This window comes from Hermetia illucens, chromosome 4 (assembly GCF_905115235.1).
Source record: "Hermetia illucens chromosome 4, iHerIll2.2.curated.20191125, whole genome shotgun sequence".
Lineage (NCBI taxonomy): Eukaryota > Metazoa > Arthropoda > Insecta > Diptera > Stratiomyidae > Hermetia > Hermetia illucens.
Window position 1 is genome coordinate 36,234,310 of NC_051852.1, and position 11,381 is coordinate 36,245,690.

An 11,381-nucleotide genomic window follows, 5' to 3' on the forward strand; every position below is an offset into this window, starting at 1 on the left:
GAGCATTCCCCACGCGGATGGCTCTTTGGACATTTAACGCATCTGCGCACTATCGAGCAATTTTAGGCGATATGGCCGAAGTTTCGGCAGATGTACTGCACTTCCTGCACTGGTTTGACTTTTTCAAAGGTACTGTTTTGATAAAGCATGTGCTTTACTTTGAAAACTTTACTTAGCTTTTGGGAGGGCTGAAAGTTTGCTATAAAAAGACCAGGTTGAGATTTGAAAGGGAGCGAAGGAGTCTCCCTGTGGCTTTGGTCACAAAATCTGCAACCAAGCGAATTTTCTGAAGTGGGTACTCTGAAGTGAGTTCGGCAATAATTTGTTCAGTGTCAGTTTCCCTGTGGAGACCGCAGATAATTATGGATTGAGTTCCAAAGGATGTTGGGGTTCTCGTGGTGGCACTAAGCCCTTGCTCTTTAATGAGTTTTGGCATGGTTCCATGTCGACTCCGCAAAAATGAGGAATCTATTTCCTCTCGTGTTTTTCAGTGTCGCCTTTAGACCTTTGCCCTCTAGTGATTTCGGTAGCTGCGAGATATTAATAATAATAATATTAGCCGTAATTGGAGGAATTTTCTCCTTTTTGAGCTTTAAGGTACTAGCAGATAGTTGGCAATTGGGGAGCACTTACACTTTTTGCACCCACCGGTTGCTTTCTGAGTTTTTCTGCCGACAGACGAAGTTGGGGAGGTCTTCTTATCGCTTCTTGTCGATGACTTCAAGGCACATATTTTCTGGTTCGGGTTTGTGTTGCCCGCGTTGGACAGACTGACGAAGTCGCTGCTTGACTTGGCTCGCGCGATGGAGGATAGTCAACTAATACTTCTGTTGGCTTGATCAGGGCAACAGATTGGTGGCAGTCCACTTTCTTTGAGCCAGGAAAACAAGCATTTGCTGTCCACTGCAGTCAGATGAAGAGTGATCCTGTCGCTACCAGTGCCTCGCCTTACAAAGGAGGCGTGGCTCTCAATATACAATACACACAAAACTCACTACCCTTTCTAAGTGTGGATTTGGAGGATTTGTAAACCATATTTAACACATTAATGTTAAGTACATTAAATATCACAGTGTAAACTTCTATTCGTGAAGAAAATCTTTATTTAAATAATTAGTAGCAATTCAACTAAAAGTTAACCAAAAATTAACTGAACTGAACCTAAATTGCTTAATTAAGCAGAAAGTTGATGCAATTGCAATAACTGGCTTAGTTTTTTCGATGTCATTACCTTATCTTACCCAATCTACGTCCGAGTTGGAAGCTGTTCTTAACTCACGAAATAAATGTTCGACGTCTCCAGCTCGGTTATTGTATTAGCCTCTGTTTGCCTCTTCTTACTGGAGTATTTTATAACTTTCGACAGAAGTAAGACTATAAAGTAGCAAAGTTCAATAAGTGACAGAAAGCTGAGTCCTAAGAATAAGCTATAGATTCCACCGCTGTTCGCTGTTAAGTTTCAAAGGTATATGAATACAACTTCTAAGAACGTATTCCAAAATACTCACAGAAGAAGTTAATAAAGCCTAAATAAGCCTCCATTCTGGTTACACGTATTCTCCTTTGATTATGGTAGAAATGGACTATGGCCAATTCACTTACGTTATATCCGGCCGGAAGGATTTCATCGAGTTGAGGATCCTTTGCCAGAAGACGGCTTCGAGTGACAGTCACTTTATATTCAATATATTCGCAACTACTGAAGCAGTTATTACATTTACCGCCTGGCTTCAGCCGACTATCGACTTCATTCTCTACTCGATTCGCACAAAGAATGTCACCCATGCCGCAAATCTGAGAGTCATTTCTCCGGGGCAGATAAATTTGAATGCATCCGCACTCTCTCTCCATGATGTCCGCAATACACTCTAATCGACAGTTCCCTGATGTATACAATCGGAAATTCTTCAAAGTTGATTCTGAATTATAGAGGCATTTTCGATCCTTAATGGGAAGTGAACGAACGTTTTTGGCCGTATTCCGGAATGAAGGGTTGATTTGGATTCTTGTTTCGTACTTTGTTGGTACAAGGGTTGCAGAGTTAGCTATGCGTGGAAGTTCCGATGCATCGTGTACAAGGATCTTAAAAATTAGAAGTATACTAAGCTGAGGGGGACGAATTTCTACAAACAATATACCTTAAAGCCTGCATTCCGTGAAGAGGAGCAAAAGTATTCATTTAAAGATGCATTCAAGACAACAGTAAACCCCATTTTGACGCCCGTGCCTGTCGAGGGATTAATTTTTGTAAATGAGAGATAATTAAGATAATATCCTATTAAGTTATATTTTGAAAGGGTGAAATGAAGCCCAATTCTCACCTAGAACTCTCCTAGGATAAAAATCATCCGGTAAGCCTTCTGGGTACCCACTTTCTACGGAATATCTGATTGGAGTTCGAAAATTGTAATTTCTTTCTTTGTCAAGAATCCTTTCCTTACTGTAATAAAAACAAAGAAATTATCATTGTTAGCTGACGCATAAACTTGCTTTTTTGTGGAAAACCTACCTGTCTCCCGTGTAAATGAAATCAGGGTGCATCATATTAAAACTGCAACAAGCTCCTTGATCGGTGGCAAGCGCTTGGAAAATATCGCTACAGTTTTCCAAAACAAAACCGTACTGACAAATTAACAGCATTTCATGACATGGTTGAATTGTGTTGAAAATAAATTGACGAAATGCTGGCCATTGAGTAGCATTGGTTGTATTGAGCCATCCAAAGTCATTCATCTTGCATAAGGTTTCCAAACGGATGAAATCCCAGGAGTAACTAGGATCCATTGTTATATTCATAGCTAATATTTCTGCTTTTTGGAAAGTGAATTTACCGATCTATTTTCTCTGCCACACTACGCTTGGCCTGGTTCAGGTTGCAGATAGTAATTGCTGGGAAGGCGAATGTTGCGATGGATACCCCTTCAGAACCATCTGTCAGAAGTACTGGAGAATTGCACCATTTTGTGTACATCTCCACGGTGTAATATGAGGATAATGCGATTAGTAAAATGTAAATAATTAAGTAGAATAATCTGGGAATATTTAAGGACATGGATTAGAATCATGGAAATAAGTTGAAGTATTTTTTATGGCTTACCGTCCAGCTTTCGCCGTGTCAGTGGAGCAAATATAGTCAAGCACTTGAATCGATGTAGTTTTTAGGAATTTACTCGAAAACGACCTGAATGTGTTTTCTAGGTCTGCTCCTTTTTCTGCCTTTTGACCTGTATCTTCTGTATACAAATAAGTTAATGATATATTGTAAAAAATGTTGGTGGTTTCGATACGTATATCTTTACCTCTGCCTATCGTTCTCATTTTATAGAATTCACTGCATGAATTTCACCATATGACAAGATGCGTAATTAAGGAATATTTCAAACTTGGTTGAATTTAATTCTGCAGCGGCTGGCTTACTGAAAGTTAGATACCTTCTCCTAAGGGCTTTAAATGCATACACGCAAACCACTCATTATGTTGTTCAAAGGAAGTAATAACGTGTCAACGATTTACCACGAATGTTTGCTTTTATTTGAATATGAACAAAGTATCTATTAGTTGTTCTTAGCAGTGCGTTGTGTGGAATCATTTGTTCCGGAAACTAACATTGCAGGAATATGTTGCTGCAAAGAGGCTTGCATAAAAATTTAGAATGTATATATCTCTATGCATAAACTATACATATTTCTAGAATTGTCCCTCTTCTTCGGACCTGAGGAGATTTCAGCAGGGATCACTGCGCATGCTTCCTACTGCCTTGGTGAAGATGGTCCTAATAAAATTAAAACTTTGCTTTGCAATGTAATACATAAGTTTCATGTGTAAAATTTTCTTTGAAGAGGCTTTCAAGGCCGTGATTATAAATATTGATTCAGGATAATACGACATCCTTCGTATAAGATCAACGTAATATTATATTAACCGCTCAAAGTTCGTAAAATGGTTAATGTCATAACAGACCCGAATCGACTATTGATGTAAAGAAGCAAAAAAGGCGCACAGGCTGTAAAGAACAGTACAGAAGATGGAGAAAGATGCTTCACAGTCTGGGCATTCTTCACCTCATAGTGAGGTGGTCCTGACCGAGATATCTCATAGGAATTAGTGCCTGACCCATTTAGGAGAAGTTCGACGATCCTGCGGACTTGCCCCAAGTCAACACTCTGAAGGATGGAAGCTCCCGGAAAGCTTATACGTATGGAAGTGTCTAAGGGAAGAACCAATCAGACAGTGTCCGAATATGGACGAATTATCGGTCGCCTTACTCAGAAGGAAAGTAAAAGAAGAACTCGTGCACTGGGTTCAATTGCTCTACCACGATCCGAAAAGTAAAGTTCGAAGTATGGCGGATGAATTAAAACCGCTTCGTGTCTCTGTTGGTGTTCATCAAGGAAGTGCCCTCTCACCACTCCTCTTTGTTCTTGTTATGGACACCGTCACAGGGGGCATCCAACGTCCTGCGCCCTATACACTGCTTTATGCAGATGATGTTTTCCTAGCATCTGATAGCAAAAATGATCTCGAGCAACTTGTCCAAAAATGGAATGATCACCTCATGCAACACGGTCCCTGATTGAATCTAAACAAAACTGAATTTTTGACGACCGATCCCCATGAAACAGGCACAATCACTAACAGCGGCAGTGATCTGCCCAGAACTGAGCGATTTAAATACTTCGGGTCAACGCTATCAGGCAATGGAGAACTGCTTTATGATATTACTTCACGCATTAATGCAACCTGGATGAAGTGGCGTTCCAACTGGTGTTCTTTGTGATCGACGTATCAACGAACGTCTCAAATCTAAAATTTCCTGCAATGTCGTCCGTCCTGTCGTTTTCTATGGTTCTGAGTGTTGGCCGACTATAAAGACAATGAACGACGTCTTGCGGTAATGGAGACGAAGATGTTGCGTTGGACTAGTGGCGTGACAGGGTGTGATCACATCCGAAATGAGTATATCCGCGATCGTTATGGGGTTGCACCGATTGTGGAAAAATTGCAAGAGAGGCACCTTCGATGGTATGGTCATCTAGTTCGTACTAACGAGAATTCGCTTGCCAAGATTGGTCTGAACATCGAAGTCAATGGTAAACGACCAAAAGGCAGGCTGAAACAATGATAGCTGGATACGCAGGCATTCGATAGAGCTAAATGGCGAAACCCATCACGACGAGCCGACCCCGCTTGTGAACGGAACAAAGGCTGAAGAAAAAGAAGAACATTAAGGATGCAATATGCGCCGGTCTATTAAAAACGAGGCCAGAGCCAATCGTGTTATGTATAATAGTACCATGAACGATAAAAATGGTTCAAAGAAAGCAATAATCACTCAGGAAACATAAGGGACGGCCTCAAAATCAAAGGGCGGCAAACTTGAATAAAGGAGTAAAGAAAGAGCGAATAATTCTTTTGAATCCTCGCAGGACGCGAAAAGGCAACCGATTTGCCGAAAAAAGAAAAGGCCAAAAAGGTGACCAAAATCGTGGAAACAGCGGCGCCGATGAATTATCCTAACAAAGGTAAAGCTCCAAAAAGGAACCGGGAAAGCATGGACCAACCTTGACGGAAAGAGGGAGCAAAGCCCGACAGCAAAAGATGAATACGGCCCAACTGATCATTACCTCTAAAGAAGTCGGGAAACCGGAAGATGGAAGTTTCAGGTACGAAAGGTTTTGAGTATTTCTTAGTACGTAGCGAGTAATATATGCATATATTATATGAGAGTATCCACTTTCGGGTGATATTGACATTCATAGTCTTGAATTTGCAAAGAAGCAACAACATTGATCTATTATAACTTTGTTAGTAATAGGACGATTTTCACCAAACTTGGTAAGATCATGCTCTATATTAGCCTACATCACTGCGAAATTTCGTAGTGGTGGTGAGGATGAACTTAAGGAGGGTTTTGCAGCCAATTACTAAAAAATATAGTAATATACTACTATTAACTTTATTTGAACTGATACCGGTATGGAAGGTATTTCACCATATAGTGGCAGCCTCCGGATTTTTTTCAGATTTTTCGGTTGGGTAATTTCTGAAAATGGCCTCCTTAAAAAAAAAGATCACTTTCAACCCCTCGCATTCCCCACCTACCCAACAAATATCAAAACTAAGACCGGTTTCGAAAAATACTAACCGAGAGCTTTAATTTGATACCCCACATGACTACGTTTGATGAAAATGACGCTCTCCTTTTGTATGTATGGGGACCCTCTTAAATTCGACGTAAAAGGATGTAACACACTGTATGCGTGTGCGTTCACAGTTCCCACCTTTCTACCAAATTTGGTGTCAATCGCTATAACCGTCTCCGAGAAAAATGCGTGTGATGGACAGACAGACAGTTAAGTCCTTGAGGGTTTAATGTGAGAACCTGTCTGGACGACTTAATCCCACGGTCTTCTTAAGACACAGATTGATTTTGTGACCACAATCAGAGCCCCGTTGAGACAAGCAATAACGGGACGAGTCTATACTAAGTGCATGGCTTAGCATTCATACTCGTGGATGCAAGAGATACCTAAATCTTTACCGAACTAAGGAGTACAGCACCCGTCTTGAAATGCAACACCACGCCGAGGGTCTCTTTTTGCTTGAGCATAACCACAACCAGCATGAAACTCCTCCTAGGAGGCCAATCGCAAACAACCGAACTGTACTCACATACAACCCGAAGTCTGACAGTCCAGGGGCTATCCCGGTTCCCATGGCACCAGTATACCCCTGGTAAGGTTTCGTGACCAAATGGCCACTTCAGATGAGTCCCCGTGCAGACTCGGGTCTGATCGCCTTGATTAGGCCTTTGGAGCATTCGCCTACTGCATCACGGTCGGCAAGCGAAAGTGAGTACAGCGTCTCCTGGTGCCACCACTATGGAGGTTCTCCTCGGCCACTTGGTTTTGGTTTGGCCGACAGGATTCCTGCCCCGTCTTCCTTACGACCAACTCTGAGACAGAGAGTAAACCGATTTTAATAAGGTTTTGTTTTATACTGAAAATTTCATCGACGAGGTGGAAAAGTCTTTAGGGGAAGAGGCACAAGTATAGGCTAAAATCAGAAGATTGTGATACAATGTAAAGAGATCGATGAACTCGCTATCAAGGAGGACAGCCGGGAGGTGCTCGAAAAACAGCTCGAAACACTCGATTTGCAAGAGTTCGCAATCAGGGGACTTAGAAAGGCATACGCAAACGGTGGCATTAGAACTGCTGGCGGCTGATGAAGTAAAAATAGGTTGGGTCGTTTGCTGATTTAGAGAGTAGGTGTCCCTCAAACACTACTTTATATGCCTTGGATTTGACTATATAGTAGCGAAATGCATTGGTGACTGCGATAGGTCCAAAAGGTGCAGAAAATTTGGAGGACAGGGTCAAGAAGTACTAAGCTGACCCTGAATACTTTGCAAGGGGAAAGGGGTTCGCAGACAGCAGTAGATAATGATAATCGTTGGCGCAATAATCCATATTGGATCAGGGCATTGAAATATATTAGAGCACTTCATTCAATATAGTAACGGTACACTACAGGATAGCCTGCACGAGGCAATGGAGTCAGCATTGCTCATTCACAGCTGAGTCGACTGGTATCCTTGGATGCAGGGAAGAAATAAGGGTGATACCAATGCGAGCCAGCGTAATACCTACTCTCGCAGACCTTAGAAGAAGGGGGACGAAGTGGCCATAATTGGCAAGTCTTGTCGAAACAATAAGAGTTGTGCCTGTGCTACAAATGTAATCGTCATGGCGGCAATATTAGCACTTGAAAATCAAGCCATCCCAGAAATGATGGAGTGTTGGAAAGTTGGATTCGTCAGGGCAAAAATAGCTGATATTTACATACATAGTTGCTGTGCCCCACTAAGCGTGATTATCATACAACACCAGGAAATCATAAGGATGCTAGTTTCGAATGCAAGTAGTCGAAACCTCAAAATTATAGCTGGTTATTTCAGTGCGTGGGTTATGGATTGGAGCAGTCGAATTACGAAAACCACGGGCCGTATTTTGCTCTAGGCTTTGGTGCTTCCAAACACAGTTGCGAAGATTTGCCAAAAAGTCAGTTATAATGAACTTCTAGTTTGGGTGCTATTCCCAATAAAGCCCTTAAATTCGCTGTTAAAACCAGACTCGATTAGTTGAACAGCGTATTTGAAACATGCCTGGTAGAAGGAGTTTTCCACGCTCGGTGGAAGAGGCAAAAATAAGTTTTGCTTTCGAAGCCCAATAAGCAACCGGAACATTCATTATCGTACCGCCCGATTTGCCTTATAAACACGATAGGAAATATGCTAGAAAGGGTCATCTGCAATAGACTCATCAGTATCATAGAATATAGGGATAGCCTATTGGAGAGGCTGTTTGATTTTAGTCAGGTAAATTTAATGATCGACGCTGTAGACATGGTTTTGAAGCTCGAGGCGCGATAGCCTCCAATAAATATTGCGCCGTGATAACATTAGACGTCAAAAAAATACGTCCAGTTCAACTGGAACTGGATAAAAGCTCATTGGTTAAAACGGGTGTTCTAAATTATTTGCACAGTACACCATCAAAATTGGAGTACCACAAGGCTCAGTGTTGGGACATGATGTAGAACGGGGTTCTTGTCTATCCCAAGCCAAAGGAGGGCACGATAATCGGTTTTGCGGATGATCTAGCCATGTTGTAGTTGCGAAACAACCTGAAGATATGAAAATTTACGATACCGAAACCATTAATGGTATGAAAGCGTATCTGGAGATGCCTCAGTTTGTGGAACAAAAGACTGAGGTAGTTTTGATTGCGAATCGTAGGAGAAGGAAAACGATTAGTACTGGTGTTGGGGGTTACATCATCACTTCAGAGCCGCTCATCAAATACCTGGTGGTGATGACTGACGTGGCGATCAAGGGGACACCTGGACTATGCCTGTCAGAAATCGTATCGTTAGCATGGATGACGGATAACATTGCAAATATAGCCGCAAATTACTTGTGGCCGGACTGGTTCGTTCTGCCTTGTTATACGGTGCATTGATTTAGTAGCACTATTGTGTGAGAGCAATCGGAGGAAGGTAAATACGACTTACCGCTGAGATACGCTGTCTGTATATGAGAAGGGGAATGAATCTACCTGAAAAGGATACAAAATACCGAAATACAGCAAGGGGGAGTCGCTTGAAAACTGGCAACAACGGTGTGTCAAAAGTATCCGTACTAATTCAGGTTGAATGATTCTCCCTTTTGACCGAATGTACTTGCATACCTGAGGACCCTGAGAGCTGGAGCCCTGGAGAACTTTCTGCAAATCAATATAATATAAACTATCGAAAGTTTCTTGGGGAAATGCTGAAGTGGGAGGCAAACTAGTGCGCGGTGAATTTCGCAATCAAAAGGATACAGGCGAAACTTGTAGAAGTGGAGCGCGACTTTTTTCAACGCCTCCCTGTTTTTCTAATAAGCTGTTTTTTGGCAATATCTTAGTGTCGATTAGTTAGATGACTAGATATTTCTGCCCATAACAGCTAGTAGGTTAGTATGATTTGTCCAGTAGCGGTGTCAATAGAGAGAGGAGTTCGGAAGCCAGCTAGGATATCAAAAAGGATTCGAAGTGAAAAGCCTCTAAAATATGTACTATATTTATTAGTTGTGATTAATACTTTTTACTTAGGCTTGGCAAATTCCACTCTGCTCCCTCTTATTCTGCATCTGCATTGCTTATAAAGTAGGCCCCAATTTTCCTCCGAATGATCGATTCTTCTCTATTCATGGAATAAATGCTGGCACATTTTGGCGCGGCCTTTACTGTACGTTGTGCCTTTGTTCGTATGTATTTGATAGCTTTCGGCAGAAACAATACCGTGAAGTAACACAGCTCAATAAGTGATAGGAAACTGAACCCCAAGAATAAACTGTAGATACCACCGCTGTTCGCTGCAAAATTTCGTAGGAATATGAAAGTATGTAGGTTCAAGGCGCATATTTTGTGAAATGTTCGGAAATACTTACAAAAGAAATTAAGAAAGCCCAAATAAGCTTCCATTCTGGTTACACGGATTCTCCTTTGATTATGATAAAAGTGGACTACGGCCAACTCATTGACATCATACCCGGACTGAAGAATTGCATCCAGTTGAGGATCTTTCGCCAGAAGACGACTGCGCGTTACAGTCACTTTATATTCGATATAATCACAACTGCAAGGACAGCTATTACACTTGCCGTTCGGATTCAATAAATTATTGACCTCCCTTTCAACTTGATTCGCACAACGAATGTCACTCAATCCGCAAATTAGGGTGTCATTTGATCGTCGGGGCAGATAAATTTGGATGCATCCACACTCTCTCTCCATAATGTCTGCAGTACATTCCATTCGACAATTTCCTGACGTATATATTCGGAAACTCTTCAAAGTTAATTCAGAATTGTAGAGGCACTTTCGATCCTTAATAGGAAGCGAACGAACATTCTTGGCTGTATCCCGATATGAAGGGTTGATTTGGATTCTTGTCTCATATTTTGTTGGTACAAGAGTTGCTGAATCCGCTATGCGGGGAACTTCAGATGAACCATGGACAAGGATCTTAAAAATTAGAAGTATACTAAGCTGAGGGGGACGAATTTCTACAAACATTATACCTTAAAGCCTGCATTCCGTGAAGAGGAGCAAAAGTATTCATTTAAAGATGCATTCAAGACAACAGTAAATCCCATTTTTACGCCTGTACCTGCAGAAGGATTGATTCTTGTAAATGGGAGATAGTTTCAACTGTTGTTTATTAAATTATATAATTGACTGTCCAGGTTGAAAAGTTTACCATAACTAGCAATGAAAATTCGAGTTTACTACGTAGTTCAACTAACCGAGAACTCTTCTAGGATAAAAATCTTCTGGCAGGTCTTCCGGGTACCCACTTTCAGTGGAATAATTAATAGGAGTTCGATAATTATAATTTTTTCCTCTATCCAGTATCTTTTCTTTACTGTAATAAAGAAAAATGAATATCACGTCAGTTTATTTCTTAATCATTTTTTCCATAAACTCCACCTTTCTCCAGTGTAAATGAAATCAGGATGCAAAACATTGAAACTGCAGCAAGCTCCTTGATCTGTTGCAATTGTTTCGAAGATATTACTGCATTTTTCCAGAACAGAACCATATTGACAAATCAATAGCATTTCATTACATGGTTGAATTGTGTTTAGTATAAAATCACGATAACCTGACCATTTGGTAGCGTTGGTTGCAACCAGTCTTTCAACTCCTTGCATTTTGCACAAGGTTTCCAGCCGGATGAAATCCCATGAATAACTAAGATACATTTTTAATTAATACCTAATTTTATTACGACGTTTTGCACAGATGATTTACCGATCGATTTTCTCCGCAATA

The 11,381-nt window shown here is 41.1% G+C and overlaps 2 protein-coding genes across 2 annotated transcripts; both read right to left on the minus strand.

Annotated features, from left to right (window-relative positions):
* Nucleotides 1-1,270: 1,270 nt before the first annotated feature.
* On the minus strand, nucleotides 1,271-3,318 carry LOC119653486 (pickpocket protein 28-like). The gene is made up of 8 exons (XM_038058114.1): nucleotides 3,300-3,318; nucleotides 3,098-3,233; nucleotides 2,832-3,032; nucleotides 2,510-2,773; nucleotides 2,322-2,440; nucleotides 2,139-2,227; nucleotides 1,509-2,082; nucleotides 1,271-1,449 (listed from the first exon to the last, which is right to left on the minus strand). Exons 1-8 carry the CDS (start codon nucleotides 3,316-3,318, stop codon nucleotides 1,271-1,273), a joined length of 1,581 nt encoding a protein of 526 aa, XP_037914042.1.
* Nucleotides 3,319-9,683: 6,365 nt separating this feature from the next.
* On the minus strand, nucleotides 9,684-10,930 carry LOC119653487 (pickpocket protein 28-like). The gene is made up of 4 exons (XM_038058115.1): nucleotides 10,853-10,930; nucleotides 10,628-10,716; nucleotides 9,995-10,571; nucleotides 9,684-9,919 (listed from the first exon to the last, which is right to left on the minus strand). Exons 2-4 carry the CDS (start codon nucleotides 10,700-10,702, stop codon nucleotides 9,684-9,686), a joined length of 888 nt encoding a protein of 295 aa, XP_037914043.1. The 5' UTR covers nucleotides 10,703-10,716; nucleotides 10,853-10,930.
* Between the last annotated feature and the right edge of the window lie 451 nt (nucleotides 10,931-11,381).

What these genes read in the sequence shown, in the direction of transcription:
- LOC119653486 (XM_038058114.1), bottom strand. An exon ending in GTGGCAGAGAAAATAGATCG is followed by an intron (nt 2,774 to 2,831) that starts GTAAATTCACTT and finishes AATGGATCCTAG; the next exon opens with TTACTCCTGGGATTTCATCC. An exon ending in TTATCCTAGGAGAGTTCTAG is followed by an intron (nt 2,228 to 2,321) that starts GTGAGAATTGGG and finishes ATCCCTCGACAG; the next exon opens with GCACGGGCGTCAAAATGGGG.
- LOC119653487 (XM_038058115.1), bottom strand. Translation starts at nt 10,702, where the DNA reads ATGGGATTTACTGTTGTCTTGAATGCATCTTTAAATGAATACTTTTGC. An exon ending in CACGGAATGCAGGCTTTAAG is followed by an intron (nt 10,572 to 10,627) that starts GTATAATGTTTG and finishes CTAATTTTTAAG; the next exon opens with ATCCTTGTCCATGGTTCATC. An exon ending in GGGCTTTCTTAATTTCTTTT is followed by an intron (nt 9,920 to 9,994) that starts GTAAGTATTTCC and finishes GAAATTTTGCAG; the next exon opens with CGAACAGCGGTGGTATCTAC.